Source organism: Schistocerca gregaria, chromosome 4 (assembly GCF_023897955.1).
Source record: "Schistocerca gregaria isolate iqSchGreg1 chromosome 4, iqSchGreg1.2, whole genome shotgun sequence".
NCBI lineage: Eukaryota > Metazoa > Arthropoda > Insecta > Orthoptera > Acrididae > Schistocerca > Schistocerca gregaria.
Window position 1 is genome coordinate 442,701,155 of NC_064923.1, and position 24,633 is coordinate 442,725,787.

The 24,633-nt window shown below is 41.9% G+C and overlaps 1 protein-coding gene across 1 annotated transcript in view; it reads right to left on the reverse strand.

The window, feature by feature from the left end:
* Positions 1-24,633, reverse strand: part of LOC126366017 (major facilitator superfamily domain-containing protein 6) — a 344,070-nt gene that overhangs the window by 82,023 nt on the left and 237,414 nt on the right. Inside the window, exons 5-6 of the mRNA XM_049970901.1 lie at positions 20,389-20,563; positions 13,618-13,773 (exon numbers count right to left, since the gene is read on the reverse strand). Of these exons, the coding sequence (XP_049826858.1) occupies positions 13,618-13,773; positions 20,389-20,563 (331 nt within the window). The remainder of the gene's footprint in view (positions 1-13,617; positions 13,774-20,388; positions 20,564-24,633) is intronic.

The window sequence follows — 24,633 nt, forward strand, 5'->3', positions numbered from 1 at the left end:
CATTTCTGAGTCAGTTTACTAATTACTGACTAATTAGGACCGTAACAAAGCTGGAATATTGTGTAAAGTGTCCAAAGAGTCACTATGTAAGTCACGCTATGCTTGTAAAGCAATTAACTATCAACACATGATCCGCAGTTGTCTGTCTCTCGATGGTAAAGAACATATTAAAACATACGTACACAACTGATATTTGCTACGAAAGATATCGATGGCTTGCAAAAGTATTCAAGGGAAACGGGATAAATGGCGTACTTGTGACAGCGTGCCAGAACTTCAGTCTAGACACGACATAGCGGTATTCTTCTAATGAGAAAATTTGCCGCCAAGACTCAGATATATCAGTAAAGCTGCCAGCTGATGAAACTGAAAGACGTTTTTACACCGGCGTCCATTGTGGAAAATATATGAAGTTTAAAATGAACCACGAAGTATGACTATTTAAGTCGTAATAAATATCCTATCACACAAAATATTACTCGGTTGTAACGTTTCAAAGACAGAAGCGTTTCTGTTTGTGGATTGTGCATTGCAACACATAACTAATAATTACATCCTAGGCAGTGAAAACTGCATGGAGACTCAAGAAAAAAAGAACGTTTGCCTCTTTGCTCAAAAACGGTTCAAATGGCTGAGCAATATGGGACTTAACAGCTGAGGTCATCAATCTCCTAGAACTTAGAACTACTTAAACTTAACTAACCTAAGGACATCACACACATCCATGTCCGAGGCAAGATTCGAACCTGCGACCGTAGCGATAACGGGGTTCCATTCTGAAGTGCCTAGAACCGCTCGGCCACAACGGCCGGCTGCCTCTTTGCAACAGAGCGTACATCCCGCACCTTGGCGTATGTTAATTACAGATGTACGATCCACAGGTAACTAGCAGACTAACAAATATGTTGAAATTTAGATTCCATAATACAATGATGGCAGAGAATCAAATAGTGGCCGAACTATGGAAAAAGGCTGACAAAAATGCAGTTACATCCCTAAAGTGTGTTTTCGATCAAATCTGGAAAGAAGAAGAGATCCCCGCAGAATGGAGAACAGCTCTCATCCACCCTATCCACAAGAAAGGTTTGAAGACAGACCCCAACAATTACAGAGGAATATCACTGCTGGATATAACGTACAAGATTCTTTCTAAAGTCCTTTTGAACAGGGCAGAGCCTCAATTGGATCCGCAAATCGGGGAATATCAGGGAAATTTCAGAAAGGATAGAACATGTTCGGAACAAATGCTATACCTCAAAAACATTATGGCATACCAATAATCAAGGGTAAAGACATACGTAATCTCCTTCATTGATTTCAAAAAAGCATATGATTCGATTGATAGAGAATCTCTGTTATCAGTCCTGGAAGAAATGGACTTGGATAAGAAAACAACTAATATTATGAAAGCTACCCTTACAAATACATTTTCGAAAGTTAAATTTATGGGCGAACTATCGGAACCCTTTGAAATAAAAACGGGAGTGCGACAGGGCGATGGGCTGTCACCGTTGCTGTTCAATTGTGCGCTTGAGAAAGTAGTCAGAGAATGTAACACAATATTAAGAGTTGTACAAGACTGGGTTGTAAAAAGAAGAACCATAAAGTAAATTGCATTGCTTTTGCAGATGATATGGCCCTGTTTGCTGAAACAATGGAAGAAGCACGGGAGCAAATCCTTGAACAAAAGAAACAAGCAGCTAAAATTGGTCTTCACATCTCCTTTGAAAAAACTATGATATTGACAAACATCAAGCACTCATGTAAAAACCTCAAAGTTCAAGAACGGAAGATTGAAATAGTAAAAGAATTCAAATATCTCGGAGAATGGATTAGTTGGAATGCTGGGGAAAGCAAAGCAATGGAATCCAGAAAAAATAAACTTGAATAGGCCTTCCAACCAGCAAAAAATACATACAACAAAAACTCCCTTTCATGGGGGTCCAAAATTACACATTACAACACAGTGATTAAGCCAGAAGCACTGTATGCAGCAGAAACACTTAACATGTATTTCAAAGGCCAGATGGAGAAACTTGAGATAAAGGAAAGAAAAATTTTAAGAAAAATCATTGGGCCAAAATTTGTTATTTATTATATACATCAAAAATGAAACTCTCTACAAGAAAATTGAAAAACTTTCAGATTCTATGCGAAAAAGGAGAATAAATTTTTATGGTCATCTTCTCAGAATGAATTCCAACAGATTAACTAAACAAATCTTTGCCTTCTTCCGTAACCGAAAAAGGAAGCCCAACTGGTTTAAAGAAACTGAGAAAGACCTAGTGGAATTAAAGATTTCAGAAAATTCACTTATTGATCGAACTGCTAAATTAATTACTAAAGATGAAAACATAAGGTTCCAAGACAAATCCACACAAAAGTCCAAACCCTTCATCTCGGAAGAAGAGAGGAGAAGAAGATCAGGAAGAATGAAGAAATACTGGGCCCTAAGAAAAGAACAACGCACAAAGAAATGATTGATCCAGCGTACCCCAAAGAGGGTGAAACGAAAGAAGAAAAGATGGCAGATATCCTAATGAAACCTACATTTACGTCATCTGTGTCCTATATTTCACCCCTACGTACAAGTCAGGCATAAAGTAGCAGGTTAATGTAACAGATTACTTTTGAATGTGGAATGACTCACTGCTTGCGTGACAGCGTGAGAAACGAGGCAGAGCTTGGGCGACCTACTGTCGTTGTTGTGCTATAGCCGCATGACGAAGTTTGTGCCACTCTGCCTGGCATAGAACCTCTATGTGGCATTAAGACCACGGCTTACAACGGAAGAAAAATTCGGTTTTTACAGAGGGTCGGATTTTGTATTGGAAACTGTCTCCGACAAGGAGACAGACCCAAAGGTACCGACCGACCGCTCTCTCACCTCCACCTGATAGGCGTTGATGGATGTGGATATGGAGGGGCATGTTGTTGCACACCGTTTTTCCAGATGTTGTCAGTTTTAGCGAGCAGAGCCGCTAGTTTTCAGTCAAGTAGCTCCTCAAGTGGCGTCACAAGGGCTGAGTGCATCCCTCTTGGCAACAGCGCTAGGTTGGGCGGTCACCAGTTTAAATCAGTTCTAAATTAATGTTGGACTGACACATCGGCAGCAACACATGGAGGCGCGGAGCTGAGTTGCCACGTCCCGCACAGAACACTCGTGTAATCTCATACTCGTACGTTTCATTTAGCACGCTCAAATTCGTAAGCTATTCGATGTACGAAGATGGACGTCAGTGTCCTTTGGAAGAGGTGCACTATCCTTTCATTTTAGTTTTATTTGCGGCAGCAAATTTTTCATACATTATACGGAAAGTATACGAAAACACATTTCGTGATGTAGATCCCGAATTTTCCAAACGTTGTAAGCCTTTTTTGTTGTTGAATCGACGTGAACGGATTACGGCGAACTAAACTGCACAGTGCACATGCACAACGCCGGAAAAAAATGCATCTTGTCATGGTCATCGGCAACCCGATAGCGTTGAGGACGCCTGTCTATGCGCCCTTTGTGATGAGTCTGCAGGTAGTAACTGTGCTGAGTTTAGAGGCGAACAGCGTGTCCGACATTCATTCTGGGATACAATCATGTCCTACAGACGAGTACGTATTCCTGTTCAACAGCTGCAGCCATTTGAACAGGCTTCCATTGTGGGCCTGCGGGAAGCGGGATGGGTACAATGTGTCGGTGGTATGTCTCTGCTTTCACCAGTGGTCTGTGGAACATTTTCATACCTGTTGACCAGGTCCTGGTCATCTGTACAGTACACACGCACGTCAAGATCGACTCAACGTGCGAGCAGAGGAGGCCAATCGAACATCATCCATGGACGAAATCTGGGCACATGTTGCACTTTCTATATCATCAGGGAGCATTGGGAACCATCTGCTTGCAGCAGGATTTAGATCTCGTGTGCCGTGTCGAAGCAAGCACTGCCGGCCGGAGTGGCCGAGCGGTTCTAGGCGCTACAGTCTGGAACCGCGCGACCGCTACGGTCGCAGGTTCGAATCCTGCTTCGGGCATGGATGTGTGTGATGCCCTTAGGTTAGTTAGGTTTAATTAGTTCTAAGTTCTAGGCGACTTATGACCTCAGAAGTTAAGTCGCATAGTGCTCATTTGAACCATTTGAGAACTTACTCGTTCTCCAGTGCTTACAAGAAACATTGCCGAATTGAAAAACAAAAGGCGCGGGACGGTCTACCACAGGATGCTATTCGTCATATATACGAGAATTCACGTCTGAATGGTCGTCAAAGGTGGGTATACTGTGAACTAATGTGAGTTTGGCAGCGTTTACTGTAGCATGTTCGTTTAATTTGGTCTGAATACGTCATCACATAATTCTACAACGCTGAACTACCTGTCGCCTCTCTTGTGAAGAAAATGACTTTGTCCTTGAGGGTGCTGTAATTTTTTCCGGCATTATATTTACATCTGGTCCAAATCGGAATTCTGTCGGAGATCTCTAACACGAGATAATGTGAGTTAAATGTGATTCATAATGCTGAGCTTGTGCGTGAAAACCTCAGCGTCTGCCTGTTTAGTTTGACTGTGATAAGCGGAGCGCTAAGTTTATAGTTAACCCCCTATTAAGTTTTCAGGTCAGACTTTCTACTTACCTGTAAATGATTATTAATATCAGTGAAGAAAGTTATCTTACTGGTTTAAAAGAACAGTGCTGGAGCAATTATCATGACAGCAAGGAGAGGAATTTCTTTCATGCGCTTGAGACTATGTTCCTGGCCGTGAGACGAACTTTCATTCGAACTCAGCTGGTGTTAACAGCCTTCTTATTAATAGCCAAAAGTTACGAAAATATAATTTTGCTATGCAGATACTTATATCACAGACACCATTGATTCAGCAGGATTTCGTGATGACAGTGAAAAACTCTGTTGACGCTGTCGCTTGAAGCTTCACTCTCGTCGTCGTCGTGGATGTTAGTTAATCACGTGAACATTTCTTATAATGATTTTTTAAAACTAACTTCATTCTGCCATTCTTTTTCGATGATGTGCTGTTTATAACAGAATGATTTCTTCTACTCTTCAGAGGTAAATCTAACAGCTTCTGTAAAATTCGCTGGCAGCACACACAATATTAATAAAATTAAATGACATTTAATTGTACTATGTACGCCTCTGTGAAGCAATTCGAATGTACTGTAATTGTTTGACAAAAAAATGTTATTTAATTTTGTGTAAAGGACGTTGGTTATTATTGTAATATTTTCTGTAATAATATTCTCGATGCATTTACGATTGTAATATTTCTATACTCATAATGTAATTACGAAATATGCTAATATCTGCGATGAAAAAATGTAAAATATAGCCACAGAGGAAAATAATGTAAGATTACAAAGAGACATTCACAATCAGTAATAATATAAAAAGCACTACATAATGTGCATTCTTTGTCGTCTTCCTCTAGAGCTGAGAGAGAGCGGAACCTGGGACGTAGCATTATATGAATGAGAAGACTTCGTTTGTCTGTATCTATCTTTAGCCGCCATTAGAGGAGAAATTGTACAGGTGTGTAATTTAAATAATTGTTATGGTCTAAATACATTATAATTTATCAAAATTGTGTATTAATAATGTAAATTAGCTTGCCTATGTCATCTATAATATTTCTTTAAAGAATTTTCAGCACTTTTAGCAATTATCGTTGGTGTTGCTGGGCTGTGCCGCGGCGGAACGATTTGCAGCGGCGGCAAATTTAAAAAAAATGTTCCGCTATAAAATTAACCAAACCCGTAAATCGGGAGCAGGTAAAATTAGCAGTGAATTACGAAATATTTTTCTTCTACAGCGATCCTGAGGCTGACTGAATTTATTACTGGTTTTACATTTGTGCATTCATAGGCCGATAATTAACGTTGAAGTTGTTAATCTGTTGGTTCTTTCCATTTCTAAAGCAAATAACTTAAACGTATAGTGAAGTGTGTTTTGTCAATGATAATTAAACGTTCAGGTCGGCTTGGCAATATTTAACCATGTTATGCTAACAGAGATAGTCTTGTGTTCCATAGCTAACGCCGGGAAAGAATTCAGTAAATATTTAAAAAACCCACTGCATCTAGAAAATGTGTGCCAAGGCCGAAATACGTAAAAAAATTTAATTTAAATAAGTTTCCAATAAATGTTATTAATCAGTTAGTTTGAATTTATCAGCATGAAAGGGTTGCTAAGGTTCACGTAATTTTAAATGTGCTTAATTCTGTCTAAATGAATTTTTATTACCACACGTAAATAAGGGGTTCTACAACAAAGTTCGTACTGAAAGAGTAAATAACATAAATATATAAAGCCATTTCAGTCCCCATTCATTTTCATCCAACATTTTTACATTATAAATATTTCATATCTTTTTTTTCATCAAACTTCGCTGCTGAATACGTCGACAGCAGACAACTTTTTTTTTTTTTTATTGCTGGCAATTTAAAGTACGATTTGAGTCATATCATATCTGTTGGATGGTGGAGAAATATTTGATTCGTAATCTCCAATTTTTTAAACATATCATTTATGGGGGTTGAACAAAACTATGGAAACACCAAAAACGCAACACGTCACCATGCCTACTACGGTGTGGGAAACAGGTTGACATTCAAAACAGGCTCGAAATGGATAATTACAGATCCTCCATGGGTTTCGAGGGAATATTATACCATTCTTTCTGAAAAAAGCCGCAAGTTGGGGGAACGGTGATCGAGGTGAACAGCGACCACGCACCCTTCTCTTGCAAAGTACACCACAAAGGGTCAATAATGCTGAGATATGGCGACCGTGATGACCAGGGGAGATACGACAGCTCATCCTTGTGCTCATGAAACCACCCTGAACAATGCGAACTCTGTGAACAGGGGACCTGTCGTCCTGGAACGCAGCATTACAGTTTGGGAGGAAACATTATAGCATTGGATGGACCTGATCAACCAAAATGGTCACCTTATCCTTGGCCAGAATGTTACCTTGCAGAGTACCGATTGTGCCAATGGATTATCAGAATATGGGTGCTTAAATGGTCACCGAACTTTCGCCATGTTTTATTCCTGGGACGAAAACGCGGCCAGAATATGGAAAAAATGCGAAACAAGATTGTTCCATGATACAGGTTTTATGGTTTCGGCAGAACATTTTCCTGGTACTCATATTAGCATTAGTGGTGAGTGGGTTTGGAGTTGCAGCTCCCCCCGCAATTCCCTTCTTATGGAGCTCCCTTCGTGTTGCTTTGTCGTTGACAGAATTCGCGAGTGCGATTTTCAGTTGCCCACATCTCGTGGTCGTGCGGTAGCGTTCTCGCTTCCTACGCCCGGGTTCCCTGGTTCGATTCCCGGCGGGGTCAGGGATTTTCTCTGCCTCGTGATGGCTGGGTGTTGTGTGATGTCCTTAGGTTAGTTAGGTTTAAGTAGTTCTAAGTTCTAGGGGACTGATGACCTAAGATGTTAAGTCCCATAGTCCTCAGAGCCATTTGAACCATTTTTTTGATATTCAGTTCTGCAGTGACTTTTGCAGCTGTTATTTCTTTATTTTTCGTCACAGTGCTCTTCAATGATGGTCTTTCACAACCACTCGACAGACACTTTCGGCTGCATTATGAATTAGCGGATGTGTTTTTCTTCTTTTCCTGTTTGCCGTGCAAATCTTCGATACGGTGCCTTTTGGAGCACCAAACACTTCGGTTCCCTTATTACGGAAGCACCCATCGTACGATCGTCAACAATTTGTCCGCGTTTGAATTCGCTTAATTCCAGCATAACTCACTCACAACTACACAGGACACTGTTCTGACCACGCTTGCAACACGTTGAGGACATTGCAGAGGTGCCGTTAATGGTCAACAGCGCAACATGTAGGATTGACTAGCACCTGCATTTATGTTCAAGCACGTATTTCTCGTGGTGTTTCCATACTTTTGTCGAATCCCTTTACTTTGAAGTTTCGATGCTGGAACCAATCATCTCCTCCTTTCGCTTTTCCATGGGAGGCTGCTTGCCAACAACAGTTTGATTAGGAGACTTATCAAAGCCGGCCGATGTCGCCGTGCGGCTCTAGGCGCTTCATTCCGGAACCGCCCTGCTGCTACGGTCGCAGGTTCGATTCCTGCCTCGGGCATGGCTGTGTGTGATGTCCTTAGGTTAGTTAGGTTTAAGTAGTTCTAAGTCTAGGGGACTGATGACCTCAGATGTTAAGTCTCATAGTGCTTAGAGCTAGGAGACTTATCAAGAACGTATTGTTTACGGTTTAAGCACGTAATGCTCAAACCATTTCTTTCGATTGGCATATTTCGGCAATCCCTTTCCAAGAGAGCGATGTCTGTTATTTCCTGTGGGAAACATTTGAAGACCTTGCTTCTGCCATTGGCTGGTATCACACAACACCCAACAAACAGCAGTGAAACTGATTAAATGCTAACCTCGCAAGAGTAAGAAATGAAATCAAAATTTCAGCGTGTAACGAACGATCTCACATGTCAAAACCTGCCTGCAACTGCTTGACGTATTGTAGTGATGGGTGTGAATGCTGCCGCTACAGGGCTCGTGGGATTGGCTAAATGTGTTCCGTACCTTCCTCGAGAGTCTCAACCCACTACTTTCTTCGGTCCTAAATTCCCCTGGAACAGACCATGAGATCTGTGGCTCATTAAGAAACACACTGATGAGCCCAAAGATTGTGGCCACTGCCTATCGCTAGACCGATTGTCGTCTGCTGCCGTTGGCGGTACATGACGCGGTAATGAAAGTACACAGGACGAAGAAAAAATGCCGTACTTGGTCAAACAAAAGTTTACCAAGCAAAATTAGATCGGGTGCATTTTGAAAATACATGTATGAAAACGAGGAGCTGGCAACACTGTCATATCGCGCAGCGCTTAGGGAATGTATTGCCCCGCACTGCCGAATCAGCCGTCGTATCTCAATTACTGTTGGGACATCAAACCAACATCCACCATGGAGCTGTGGCTCGAATACTCTTCAGGATAATTTTTTATTTTTTAAGCGCCTGTCCCCTAGTTCTCGTCGTTTGCAAGCAGGGCGACATCATTTTATCCACAACAATAGCCTATCAAATGACAGTGGGGTCCATTGAACTGCATGTGTGTGTCTATTAACCGTGAAGTGCACAACCATAACTGGTCCTGTCAAATTCGTGTAGGATAGTTTCCCGGTGGAGTACAAAGGTGACGAATATGTCGATATGGTTTTGGTGCTGGGTGCACCCGATAACCACGCTGATGCTGTTCTTGTGTATGCTTCACGGCATCCTCAAAGTCGGCATCACGATAAAAATATTTTACGTCGGCTGGAGCAATGCCTTCGGGAAATCGGTAATCTTCCTCCACATGTGATGGACAGAGGTCATTCAAGGACAAGACATACTCCACAAACAAAACATGTGATTTTTTGAAACGTTCACCGATCACCTCGGTGACGTACCCGTAATTCTGCAAGGCAGTTCCAGGTACCTCTCAGACTGATTGTTGAAGTGTTGCACAATGAAGAACTGCATTCGTTGCATTACGTGTTAATTCAACACTAGCGCCCAAAAGACCGCATTCGACAAGTATAGTTTTGTGAATAGCATTTGTGCTAGGTTGAAGGTAACGAACATTTTATAATTATCGTGGTATGGACTGACGAATCAAGCTTCACTCGTGAAGGTATTTTCAACCTCCACAACGACTATTATTGATTGGAACACAACTCACATGTTACCCGTGAACTTGGCTTTTGCACGCTTTGTCATAAGACTTTGGTCTGGAAACGTAGTGTGGGTGCTTTCGGGAGCTTACCCATTGCCAGACAAGTTGAGTGCGCCCACGCATCGCACATTTCTTTGCAATACTTTGCCTGACGCATTAGAAAAGGTTTCACTTGGTGTTCAGCGACAGCTATGGTTTCAGCATGAGGGTGCACCGCCACACTTTACAGAAAATATGGGTAACTATTTAAATGAATTGTAGTCGAATTAAGTCGGGTGATGCTGAGGGAATTAGATTAGGAAATGAGACGTTTAAAGTAGTAAATGAGTTTTGCTATTTGGGGAGAAAAATAACTGATGATTGTCGAAGTAGAGAGGATATAAAATGTAGACTGGCAATGGCAAGGAAAGCGTTTCTGAAGAAGAGAAATTTGTTAACATCGAGTATAGATTTAAGTGTCAGGAAGTCTTTTCTGAAAGTATTTGTATGGAGTGTAGCCATGTATGGAAGTGAAACATGGACGATTAATAGTTTAGACAAGAGGAGAACAGAAGCTTTTGAATGTGGTGCTACAGAAGAATGTTGAAGATTAGATGGGTAGATCACATAACTAATGAGGAAGTATTGAATAAGATTGGGGAGAAGAGAGGTTTGTGGCACAAATTGACCAGAAGAAAGGATCGGTTGGTAGGACATGTTCTGAGGCATCAAGGGATTACCAATTTAGTACTGGAGGGTAGCGTGGACGGTAAAAATCGTAGAGGGAGACCAAGAGATGAATACACTAAGCAGATTCAGGAGGATGTAGGTTGCAGTAGGTATTGGGAGATGAAGAAGCTTGCAGAGTAGAGTAGCATGGAGAGCTGCATCAAACCAGTCTCAGGACTGAAGACCACAACAACATTTAAATGAAGCGTTTCCAGGGAAATTGACTGATAGTGGAGGTCCATTGTTCTGGTTTACACGTTCCCGGAACTTAATGGACTAGGTTTTTATTTGTGGGGACATTTAAGGAAACAAGTTCATAGTAAAATACCATGGATGTACACGACCTAATACGTCGCGTACATACCGCTTCGGCAAAGGTGGCTGTATGTGTGTTGTGTATGGTATGATTCAAGGAATGGCGAAGTGTCCGCAAATGCAAGATGGTCGTTTTGAGCATCTCCAAAGTGAACGTTGGTTATGTGTATATATACCGGCTCTGTGAAGATAAATCTGAATATCAAACATACAGAATGGAACTATTGTGCGTAGCAAAATGTGCAATCTAGTGCAGCCCAAGCACTGTGTTTTACGTACTTCATTTGATACAGACGATATCCACTGTTACTTCCTGTAGGCTTTATTTGTGTCGTGAATGAAACAAAATGGTCGTTTACGTCTGTAAGAAGTTCAAGTTATGTCTTAATGTTTAAGAAAAGGTAACAGTAATAGAAGGAAATACGCAAGATACCCCATTGTGGAAGAGGAAACTGGCCAAGATTTTATGCTTTAACTTAAAAAAAAAAAGTACGGCTCGAAAACGTCTCGAATAGCGACGAGTCTAAGCATCCGTTCCCAACGCCATTGCCTCATCTCACTGAACTGCCCGCACGTGGTAGCTGAGTAGTCAGCGTGACGGAATGCAATGCCTAACGGCCCGGGTTCGATTCCCGGCTGGGTCGGAGACTTTTTCCGCTCAGGGACTGAGTGTTGTGTTGTCCTTATCATCATCATTTCATCCTTATCGACACGCAAGTCGCCGAAGTGGCGTCAACTCGAAAGACTTGCACCAGGCGAACGGTCTACCCGACGGGAGGCCCTACCCACACGGCATTTCCATCTCACTGAACTAATTGGATAACTTTGTCACAGTCTAGAGTTCATGCTACCTGTTTCTGACCACCTTGCAAGCAGTTACAGTGCTGCCAGAGCCTCGTTTTCTAAATCGAATTTCTAAGAAACCTATTGGAGGGACTAGTTTTGCTGGATACACTTTTTGTCTTGAACTGTGAGGAGGAATCGTATGCCGACAGCCAAGTGCGGCATTTTTTTCTTCACCCTGTGTGAATGGAGCAGAGACGAATGGGGATCATAGTGGCGATGATACGGGCTGCAAATGTGTAAATCCACTGACATAACCGACTTTCACAAAGGACAGGTCGTTATGGCTCCGAGCCTGAGGACGAAAACCTCGAGAACGGTGAAACTGGTCGGCCGTTCGCGTGCTCCTCTCAAGAACATCAATGTAAAATGAGCTACGGGGTAGTCAAACCGCGAATAGGCGCCAGGTGTTGAATGTCCAAGCCTCATCGTAAAACGTGTAGGTAGGAGGCTTGCTATTTTGTAGAGTTGGGATACATGGCGATTTGTAGCGGGTCTGGTGATAGAGTAAGATGCTGGTGTAGGCACTAATGTTTCGGAGAACACTGTTCGGTGCAAATTGCTGAAGGTGGAGCTCCCCAGCAGACGACGCCTACGTTTCCCACGTTGACTCGACGACATCGCCAATTACGATTGCCGCGCGCTCTGAATGAATGGAAACATGTCACGTGCTCGGTTGAATCGTGTTTCTTGTTAGCCCCGGCCCATGATCATGTCCAGATACGCCGTTATCCAGGTGAACGGTTGCCTGAAACATGCACTGCGCCACGGGCGCAGGGCGGTACGGTCAGTATTTTGCTACGAGGGACAATTAGCGTGTGCTTCAGTGGAACCTGTGGCAGTAATCGAAGATACACAGACATTTGTGGGCTACGTGTATTGCGGACCATCTGCGTTCCTTCAGGCTTGATATCTTCCTCGATGGTAACGTTATCTTCCTGCAGAATAACTGTCCGTGTTAAAAGACCAAAACTATGTTACAGTGGTTTGAGAGTGAATCTACGTTTGCATCTTGGCCACTAACTTTGCATTGATACAAACGTCACATCTATGATCGTATATGCCGCCAACTCCGCTCCCGAAAACCACCGGCCCGTAATTTAGAGGGACTGCATGGCCTGTGCATAGAGATCTGGTGCCACATACCTCAGAAAACTTACCAACGGCTTTCCGAAACCATTCCATCACATATCACTGCCGTATTGCGTTCTAGTGATGGACCAACTCACCATTCAAGAAGTGGTCAAAATGTTTTGGCTCATCAGTGTGTGTTTGGACATGTTGACAGCTCTTCGAAAGCGTCCAAGTAAATTGGCAAAGTTTTTCTGAGGCAGTGAAAGTGCTTTTATTTTTCTCAGCCGTCATTTTTGTCTGAGATCGCTTAAATAAACTTTCTCAGTGAAACCAGTTTGGAAAACAAGTCACATTGGCGTTAAAAGTTTTTTAAAAATACAGTACCGAAACTTAATTAAGCTAAAAACTACTAGGATTGATTAACAGCTGTCTGTAACCTAAACCTACACATAAGCTGTATCAGCTGATTGATAGCTCCATCGAAAATTCGACAGAATTGAGTCACCTACAATGAGATAATGAAGCCCCTTACATCCGTACAACACACACTATACACCCACAACACCCGACGGCTGAAATCGAGAAATACTTCGAGCACTCAACCTAAAATATAGAAATGTCAACTTCACAATATCGTTACTGGGTCTTACTTGCGCAACTGTGGCCATGTCCAGACAACGCGAAACATGTATTCCTGTCCTGGCTGTGTCACCCAGTGCAGCGTCGAAAACCTCATGTCAGGAACTACTGATGGGATTGACTCGCATCACTTCTGCGCTAAACTAGACTAACTAATTATCTCTTTATATATAACTCATTTGTATGTAATCTGACTGTGTTATGAGTGCCACAGCTTCTACTTCATTTTTCTTCTTTTAATTTGTGAAATAAAGCTCCTGAAAAGAATTAAAAAAGAAACTTGGCGCTTTTATCGCCATGACAACTTATTATTAAAACTGACTCACCTGAAGATGCCAGAAAAGGAAGGTGAAAATAAGTCCGATTCCAAACCCCATAAACCATGATACGAAGAGGAACGATCCGCACTTGAGGTTTCCAAACTGCTTGAACACTGTCACCCACTCTGGGATCTCGCGAGTCGTCTGGGCGAACATTTTTGTCTGCAACGAATACAATGTTTACTGAAAAATCTCCTCCGCACTCTCCTGATCAAAGTTCGTCATAAGAGTTTTTGTGAACGAATAATGAAAGGCAGCTTATAGTAACAATAATAATAAACAATGTAAAAATTTTATCCCTAAAATATTTCACCTCTTCTTACATGAGCTGTCGGTTTCGTAATATATTGTAAAGTATTTTCTTTACTTTGTAAAGTATGTTTGCAATCCATTTATACTTGTTAAAATATGCTACAAAATCCCCATGTTTGCAAAAAAGTTAGGTAGTTACATGCAAACAACTTCATTTAAGATACATTAAAGCCATTATTTTCTGTTACCACCCTAATTTTCACAACTCCATTTAACCTTTCTTCAGTATTTTTCTACAAGATGCACGCTTTAGGGCTGTAAGTAGCAGAAAGAAGAAAGAAAAAGAAGGAATATTCTAATTCAACGTTCCGTAGACGAAGAGGTCTTTCGTAGTAAGGTACAAGCTCGAACTGGAGAAGGGTGGGAAGGAAAGTCGGCCGTGCCTTTATCAAACGAACTATCCCAGCGTCTGTCTGACGAGATTTAGGGAAATCACGGGAAACCTAAATCTGGACGGCTGGGGATTTGAACTGTTGTCCTCCCAAATGGGAGCCGAATGTCCTAACCACAACGACACCGCGCTCGGTAGACTGTTCAAAGATGTAATCTGCACATTAGGGCTATTAGTAGTTTCAGTATGTTGCGCACGTTTGCCTGGACCTCTAAGTCTTTAGTGTAGGTTGCAGGGCAGAGCTTTGGCTGGCGCTGGATATACCTGTACAAGTCTAAAGTGATGCTATATGACCTGAGGAAGGTTTTCGGTCCTGGTTAAGGTATTCTTTAGCCATCTGGGTACTCGGAAAGAAGGTAAGGATGGGGAGGGGGGAATATTTCGTGCAGTGAGGTGGGTGTGATTGGTGGTGGTTTGTGAACGCTCAATGGAGTTTTTTCACCGCATCAGTAACTTGTTAAATACCTTACCTTTGCAAAATTCAGACTGGTAATCTACCAACCAAATGCAATATTTTAAGATCCTAAACATACGGTGGAACTATTTCGAAGAACGGTTGAATGGCCGGGTAGGAAAAGAGGTAACAGGAAATTTAAGACCTATGAACAACCCCACCAAAAAGAGGACAAGTCTACAGTGAGCGAAAAGTATGAAGCTATAAAGTAAATTGAGAACAATAACGCCCTAGAAACTGATGGCAAGGTAATAGAACTGCTGAAACAAGGTGAAGAAGGGTGCAGAAAAGCATTGTATTTGATGATTCTACTGGTTTTGGAGATATGAAAAGATTGCCAATGAATAACAACAAGAAGTATCACGAGCAACACATAAGATAGGAAGAAGAACCAAGTATGAGAATCACAAGGGTATATCACTGTTAGGTGGCGCATACAAGATATTTGTGCGCATTCTCTTACTACACCTATTATCACACGTAGAGGAAAAGCTTGAAGAGCACCAGGCCGGATTTCGGAAAGTCATGGCAACGACGTACCAAAGATTCATTCTCAGACAAATAATTGGAAAGATGCGGGAATTTGATAAGAAGGTATACAAACCTATTTGTAATTATCAAGAATTATCAGTATCCACAGAAAAGCATATGAAAAACAGTAGAAGAACTACGAATACCTTCGAAACTGTTGAGAGTGACCAAAATGTGTATCGAGAAAACTAAAATGTGAAGTGAGAGTGCAACGCAGGGAGTCTTAATGTTTTACAGTGGAGACAAGTCTCAACGAGGGGGGACTCCTTTTTAACTTGCTATTGGATAATGCCCTAAAAAGACCGTCATCGATTGGAAGAGGTATGAACTGTTAGCGTTTGCTGACGATATCGTCGTTATAGCAGAGAAAGAAGATAAACTAATAAGAACAATTAAAGTGCTAATAGAGGAGGGGTCTGAGGTCAATCAGTACAGAACAGAATGTATGATTGTAACAAGAAATAATGAAGGGGAAGCGAACGTATCACTGGCAATAGAAGATATGGAAATTAAGAAGTGTACGTCCATATCTAGGAAGTACTGTCAGTGCAAGAAACAGCAGGGAGAAGCAGAGGTAATGAACCGGATAAAATCTGCAGAGAGGTGTCTATTCTCAATAAGAAAACTATTCAGCAGCAAACTATTAACAAGGACAATAAGATTCTGCATTAACGAGACACATGTGCGACCGATACTAATGTATGGAATTGAAACAGGATACTGAGCAAGAAGACGAAGAGAAAAATTATGACTTTCGAAAACAAGATGTTAAGAAAAATCTTGGGATCCGTGTCAGAAAATAGAATTTTTAGAAGAAGGAAAACCCAGAATCACGTGTGACAGCTGTAATAGATAGGAGAAGAATTGAATGACTGAGACACGTGGTGAGAAGAGAAGAAAAGATGGCGAAGCCACAAGGTGCAAGACGACCAAAACTGAGTTGAATGGATAGACTCAAGAAAGACCAGAAGACTCTGGGAGCCAAGAGTGCATGGCTGGCGACAGAGGCCAATGGAAGAGGCTAAGGAGTGAGACGATGAACAGACTTCGACTAGCATGGACAACTAATTAATATATCTCTGATGAACATCAACAAAAGCAAAACGAGGATAGTGGAGTGCATCCGAATTAAATCAGGTGATACTGTGGAAATTAGATTAGGAAATGAGACACTTAAAGAAGTAAATAATTTTTGCTATTTGAGAAGCAATATAACTGATGATGGTTGAAGTAGGGAGGATAAAAATGAAGACTAGAAATGGCAAGAAAAGCGTTTCTGAAGAAGAGAAATTTGTTAACGTGGAGAGTAGATTTAAGTGTCAGGAAGTCCTTTCTGAAAGTATTTGTATGAAATGTAGCCATGTATGGAAGTGAAACACGGACGATAAATAGTTTAGACAAGAAGGGAATAGAAGCTTACGAAATGTGGTACTACAGAAGAATGCTGAAGGTTAGATGGGTAGATCAAGTAATTAATGAGGTGCTGAATAGAATTGGGAAGAAGAGAAATTTGTGGTAAAATTTTGGAGGAAGATGTGGTTCATCTGTAATGGAGACCGCTTATAAAACAATAATACGACCTATTCTTGAGTACTGCTCGAGCGTTTGGGATCCCTATCAGATCGGATTGAGAGAGGACATAGAAGCAATTCAGAGGTGGGCTGCTAGATTTGTTACTGGTAGGTTTGATCATCACGCGAGTGTTACGGAAATGCTTCAGGAACACGGGTGGGAGTCTCTAGAGGAAAGGAGGCGTTCTGAGGAAATTTAGGGAACCAGCATTTGAGGCTGACTGCAGTACAATTTTACTGCCGCCAACTTACATTTCGAGGAAAGACCACAAAGATAAGAAAAGAGACATTAGGGCTCGTACAGAGGCATATAGGCAGTCATTTTTCCCTCGTTCTGTTTGGAACAGGGAGAGAAGACACTAGTTGTGGTACGAGGTACCCTCCGCCACGCACCGTATGGTGGTTTGCGAAGTATGTATGTAGATGTAGACAATCTGACTAAAAGGAGGGATCGGTTGGTAGGACACATTCTGAGACATCAAGGGTTCACCAATTTAGTACTGGAGGGAAGCATGTAGGGTAAAAATCGTAGAGGAAGACCAAGAGATGAATACAGAAAGCAGATTCAGAGGGCTGTAAGTTGTAGTAGTTACTCGGAGATGAAGAGTCTTGAACAGGATAGAGTAGCATGGAGAGCTACATCAAACCAATCTTTGGACTGAAGACCACAACAACACCTATACATAAGAGTATAGACTGCAGCTCCCTGCTCGTGTCGTTTTCGGGCTAATCCCGGGAACTACCTTAAGGGTTTTGATCTGTTTTGACTAACAGACAGATTGATTCACAAGGGAGTCGTATATATAATTTTTGTAACTATTTCCTGGAAACTGACTGAACTATGATGAACTGAAATACGCACATACTGTGTAACGATGGAATTGCCATCTAGCGATAAAGCTGCCGCAGCACCAGAGAATACCGAAGCTTGAGCAGAATCTACTCGGATTCTATTGTTAAACAGTATGTGCGTATTTCAGTTCATCATAGTTCAGTCAGTTTCCAGGAAATAGTTACAAAAAGCAGTGACCAGTGCCGCTGCTTCTCAGTCAAGAAGCTCCCCAATTGGCCTCACAAGGCTGACTGCACCCCGCTTGGCAACAGCACTCGGCAGACCTGGATGGTGACCCATCCAAGTGGTAGCCAAGCCCGACAGCGCTTAAATTCGGTGACCTGAAGGGAATCGGTGTTACCACTCCAGCAAGGCCTTTCGCGTCCCTGAAAACCGAAGGGTCACGCGATCGAAACGCGGGTTTTTCACTGTCTTTTAACCTAGCGTTCACATCTCAGTCATGTCGACATTCGCTAGAAGCAGAACATTGTTCGTATTACGCATTAAAGTGTACGTGCCATTATCAATGGTCCAATCGAAGTTGGGCTTGGTAGCGTAGTGTGGCTGACGCAGCATATTTAATAAAACAAAACTGAATGAAGTTTTCAACGATGTCTATTTGCGTAGACCTAAACGATGAAAATGGGGAAAAAACAGATAGATAGATAGAACGAAGGAAAAGAAGAAAGAAGTGGTGCAGGACGTGCTTGGTAACGGAAGCATCGAGGCTGGACCAAGAATTTTTTATCCTTCTTTTTTGATCAAGCAGTCACCTCCGAATGATGTGGAGATTCGCCAGAAATGGAAAGTGTTTCAGATTCCACGTTTAATGGTAGGCCGCCATTATCCGCTTGGGTAACTGGCTAGGGAGACGCATTTGACCGAAGGGAACGTCCAATGCAAACACATACATAAATTAGGTTCCATCTTGGCGTTGTTTTTTTCTGTGTGTGTGTGACGGCTGCTCTCAGGAACTAGTGTGGGAATTTTGAAACTCGCGGCGCTCTGGCACGTCCGTCCCGTCGACAAATGAACGGCCACGGAGCCTTCGATGCACGACTCGCATTGTTAAAGAGGGTTGCGATTGGGTATTCTGCTCTCGCCTTTAGGCGCTGCAGTACGTCAGCAAGTGGAGCGTGCTGCTTAAATCGTTTAATTCACATAAAAGTGATCATGTTCAGTGACCTAACGTTGTTCTCTGATTTTTTAATTATAGATCTTCGCACTGCCCCTTTAAATAAAATTACCGCTACGCCGGAAAAGTCCAGCCGTCGATGCTTAGTGCTACCCGTGTGAAGCTGGGGCAAGTCGCTAGTATATATACCAGGGCTGTTCGGAAAGTAAATTCCGATTGGTCACGAAATTGAAACCACTGTGAAAATCCGAAGAACCTTTGCACATATGTGTTGGGCATTGTCTCTAATATGCCTGTCCATCGCCTCACACCGGTATTCTCAGTTCTGAGCGCACGATGACCACGTAAACATGCCTAGAAAGTAGTGTCTGCCTCCAAGTATGAGAGCCTGATTAGAGATTTCACCTGATGTCATGCAGTCCACATAAGATAACTGCCGTACGATTCCTTCTTCGTGACAGTTCTCTGCAGCACTTCGCAGAGACAATGGAGACGCTCATGCAGCGTAACAATTAGTTCCCGCTGAGTTTCATCTCTGCTCGCATGAACTGCTGGCTATGAAGGCAACGTTTTGGCACAGACAAGGAGTTGTAGATCAGCGTAGAGAACTGGCGGAAAGCAAGGGCGGCTGCATTCGATGACCAGGGTACTGGAAAGTTCGTACAGCGTTACGAGGTCTAAGTCGGAGCGATGACTATGTAAAGAAAGGGCTCGAAGGTGTAGCTAATTGTTGCAAATAAAACATCTTTGATTTTAACAATGGTTTCCACTTCGCGGCCGTTCGAGACTTACTTTCCGATAGCTCTCGTAAATAAACCACATACTGTTTAAATTTTATTTTAACATTTTTGTAGTGATTTTCGTTTTTGTATGTTTTAGTCCTTTTGCCTACTTCAGCCAATTAATTACAAACACGACATAAATACGAACATAACCAGCAATCTGTGAGGGTTCCCGAGATCTATTTTGATTCACTGAAGTCATACCGAAAATTGGCCTTCAGCGTACAATTTTAAATTGTATTTGCAATTGTTTTAATGATAATTTGATTCATAAGACACTGTCTAATTCTCACGTTGGGGTTGGCCGACTCCAACTTTAATAATGCCAGAAGCCAGATCAGAAAAGAAAAGGAACATGCCCCCGTTGAAAAGGAGAGGGGATCAGTTCGAGAGAGGTTTTCAGTCTGTTTAGACAGTTGATAGAAAACGAACGGGAACAACACTTTGCGATTGGTTTAGCAGTCTGAGATGACACTGTGCAACTTTTGTTTTGAGAATAGTGTTTTGACAATACTGACGCCGTTGATGTTGAAGTGGAACAAGAAGCAGTTTTTATTTTGTGCTGAATAAGAAGAAACCTATGTTAGGTAAAGTTGCTCTTTGTCATTGAAACCATTAAAATCACCTTATTTGAAGCCGTGGACTTGCAAAAAAGAACGAAAGAACTGCAAAAAGAAAGATGAGTATATCCACGGGAGATATGGATTTGAACAGACTGTTAAACGGGGGCTCGACTTCATGGCAGCAAGTGACGGTAGGCAGGTCTCACCTTGCCGACGAGCGGCGCCTTGTTCTCCTGGGGCGGCATGTTGATGGGCTGCGGCGTGGGCTGCGCCAGCTGCGGCAGGTTCAGCTGCTGCGCCAGCATCGCATCGTCGTGCGACGGCGGCACCACCTTCTCCGTCACCACCGGCTCCACCTCCGGCTCCGGCGGGAAGTCGTACCTGCACACGCCACGATTCTCTGAGCCGTCGCCTCTAGCGACTCGATATCGAAACGAAAGTATCGTAAGCAAAGTATCGTGCTGATAAAAGTATCGAAAGAAAAGTAAAGGCACCCTGAGGTATTTATTATTATTATATTGGTTTTTGAACGCCTTTCGGCTTTGTCTGACGCCCAATTTTCGTGATTCTGTATCTCTTCTCTTAACTCTCTTGGTATTATTGCTTTTACAATGCCCTCGGCCTTCCACGTTTTCTTCGATTAAATGTTCTTAGGTAACCTAAATTCCTCCACTCATTGGACATTACCATAGCGTATTAATTGTTTCAGCTAACCGTCAATTGTTAGTGACCCTTCTACACATCTTCGTAATCGAACTCTTCGTTACACATATTCTCTTTTCTGGATATTCCAAATGACCGATTGAACACATCTATTTCAGTGGTCTGCAACTTCCTATTCGTATTATTTGTAACTATTCCTGTCTCTGCCCCATCCAACAAGGAACTTTTTATTAGTGTTTCATATATAATACATATAATACAATTCCGTTCGTTCCTGTTCGTTACTCCAAAGTATTATACAGGGTGATTCAAAAAGAATACCACAACTTTAGCAATTTAAAACTCTGCAACGACAAAAGGCAGAGCTAAGCACTATCTGTCGGCGAATGAAGGGAGCTATAAAGTTTCATTTAGTTGTACATTTGTTCGCTTGAGGCGCTGTTGACTAGGCGTCAGCATCAGTTGATGCTAAGATGGCGACCGCTCAACAGAAAGCTTTTTGTGTTATTGAGTACGGCAGAAGTGAATCGACGACAGTTGTTCAGCGTGCATTTCGAACGAAGTATGGTGTTAAACCTCTTGATAGGTGGTGTATTAAACGTTGGTATAAACAGTTTACAGAGAATGGGTGTTTGTGCAAAGGGAAAAGTTCTGGACGGCCCAGAACGAGTGATGAAAATGTAGCACACGTCCAGCAAGCATTTGTTCGCAGCCCAGGAAAATCGACTCGCAGAGCTAGCAGAGAGCTGCAAATTCAACAATCAACTGTATGGAGAGTCCTACGAAAAAGGTTAGTTATGAAACCTGAACGTCAACTACCCGGGGCGATGGATCGGCCGCCAGGCAGCCCGTGACAGAGCACTTCATCACTGGCCTCCAAGAAGCCCTGATCTTACCCCCTGCGATTTTTTCTTATGGGGGTATGTTAAGGATATGGTGTTTCGGCCACCTCTCCCAGCCACCATTGATGACTTGAAACGAGAAATAACAGCAGCTATCCAAACTGTTACGCCTGATATGCTACAGAGAGTGTGGAACGAGTTGGAGTATCGGGTTGATATTGCTCGAGTGTCTGGAGGGGGCCATATTTAACATCTCTGAACTTGTTTTTGAGTGAAAAATAACCTTTTTCAATACTCTTTGTAATGATGTATAACAGAAGGTTATATGATGTTTCTTTCATTAAATACACATTTTTAAAGTTGTGGTATTCTTTTTGAATCACCCTGTATTTTAACAAGAGTTCAGGCTGCCTGAGTTATTCGTTTTGTAAATATCGTCTTTACCTGCGGTGTCAAATTCTACTCCTACGTAAGTGTAATTATTGCAAATTGCAATTTCGTCTTTGTGCAGCTGGATGCTGGATGGTGTTCAAATGTGTGTGAAATCTTATGGGACTTAACTGCTAAGGTCATCAGTTCCGAAGCTTATACACTACTTAACCTAAATTATCCTAAGGACAAACGCACACACCCATGCCCGAGGGAGGACTCGAACCTCCGCCGGGACCAGCCGCACAGTCCATGACTGGAGCGCCTAAGACCGCTCGGCTAATCCCGCGCGGCGATGCTAGATGGTTCTGTCCCTATTGGCATATATTTTATTTTGCGGGTGTCAAGTTCTAAGCTTCGTCGTTTACATTCTTCCTGTAGTTTTCCTGTCATATATTCTACACCATGCTTTTCGTTACCAATAACCACTTGGTCGTCCACAAATTGCATTGTACACATGCAGATTTCAGCTACATCCATACCAATTCCTCTGCATTTCCTTTTTCATTCATTTAAAGCTTTTGCTATGTATATTTTAATCAGGTACTGATACTTTGATATGGGTATTAGAGTCGAGTCTCACTATCGGCCCCAAACTCTCCATCTCTGTTTTGTAGTCTGTCTATCATAGAAACACTAGATTTTTCATATGTATAAAATACAATAATACAAGCATTAAATAAAACCATGCAGAGTTCAATTTTTAAAAATTTTTAATATGAAATTATATTAGAAATGTGCAACTAGATCACAGGTTATGAGAAAAGTAGGTGAATGGTACATAGAAATTAAATCTTACCTAAACTTCCCGTTCTTTACCCCTACAGTCACTCAAGAAAACAGCTCAGAACTCCCTCATTTTTAAAAGTGCTTGAAGTGAATTTTTGCAGACAATTGTCGCAAGTCGCATTCCTAACGTATGATTTCCTAGGGCATCTTTTTTAATACAGAGATTTCTGATACTCGATGATTTGAAAATTAAATTTTTAGATTTGCACCCTTCTTTCATCCGTGTCGTCTTTTATTTATGCCAACAAATATATAACGCTCCACTCACTCTCTTACAGTCCTGTTGAGCATATAATTTTGCGATGTATTTTCTCAAATGCTTTTCCAAGTTTGGAGCATCTCCCGAAGACTTCAAGGTTTTCTAACAGATTTGCAACTCACTACATTACTATCCAGGTCATCAAAATACTGCCAAGTTTACGTATTGCTAGGCGACATTCTCTTTTCTGAGTCGGCATTTGTTGCACTTAAACTGTTTTAAACAACAATACAAAAACCAAACAAGTAATTCCAATCGTGTAAACAAGGGGAATCAAAGCGAGCGAACTGCGAGACAAACGTTACCAGGGTTGACGAAGTGTCGCAAATGTGAGTCATGCGGTCAAAGCTTTGAATAAATGATAAAAATGGAATAAATCATTACGAGGAACATTCGATTTGATACCTACTATAAAACACTGATATCAGTAGAAATATCAGTTGAAAAGTATCGAGTAAAAAGAAGTATCCATGTCGAGATTAAAGTAGTCGATAGCAAGAAGTATCGTTACTTTTCTCGTATCCCTATTCAAGTATAATTCACTATTGTCCTCGATCTGGGAACTTTCGAACGTAGCGACGGGCGAGGACAGTATTGTAAAGGGTGACGCCATAACAACAGGATTCTTATATTGTATCAACTCCTAATATGCTGCTCAAAATTACTTGACGATTGCAAATTCGGCAGTAGCACGGGGAGGCGTGGAGCAGAATTGCTACAACCCCCCCCCCCCCCCCACCACCACTACCACCACCCCATCCTCTGCCCCAGCATACGGGTACTCTTACAATTCATACAACGCACAAAGATGCAGAGCTATATTTACGATCTATAGACGTCTGGCTGAACCTGTGACGCGAGTCCTATCAGGCTAACAGGTAACATTCAAAATAACTGACATAAAGCTGTTGATGGAGCCTCGTAGTGACATGTGGGTTGGTGTTGCCAATGCTAAAATGTTAATTGCATTTCTGTCATCAGTTGCTGTTCTTTTTCTTCACACATGGAGTTTCTTGTAATTTTTATAACCTTTCTAAAGACAGTCTCATTCATTCTGTTTAGTGCAAAAGAACGTCATGAGATGCAGTAGAATTCGATAAATTAGGTACTGTATTACCCAACTCTTTAAGTACGTACAACTCGAAAAACCGAGTATCCGAAACATTAGACATTTCTTGAAAACACTGACATCGTTTGCTCAGACGGATAAAAATTACTAGTGAGCTATGCAAGTCCTGATTAAGTATAAATTCATATTAATATATACAAAGGCAACTGCCTCTCACTCTATAGTGAGATACCATGAATGTGAAAGTGACCTATTGCTCCTTACCAGGATTTGTTTTGCCTATCACTATAACAGGGACATGTACTGCAAATATGAAAGGCGTGTATCGTGACAGTACATTAAACGTCCAGCTCTCAGGAATATGATCTATACTCCTAGGTACTGTAGGTGGTCTATTTTT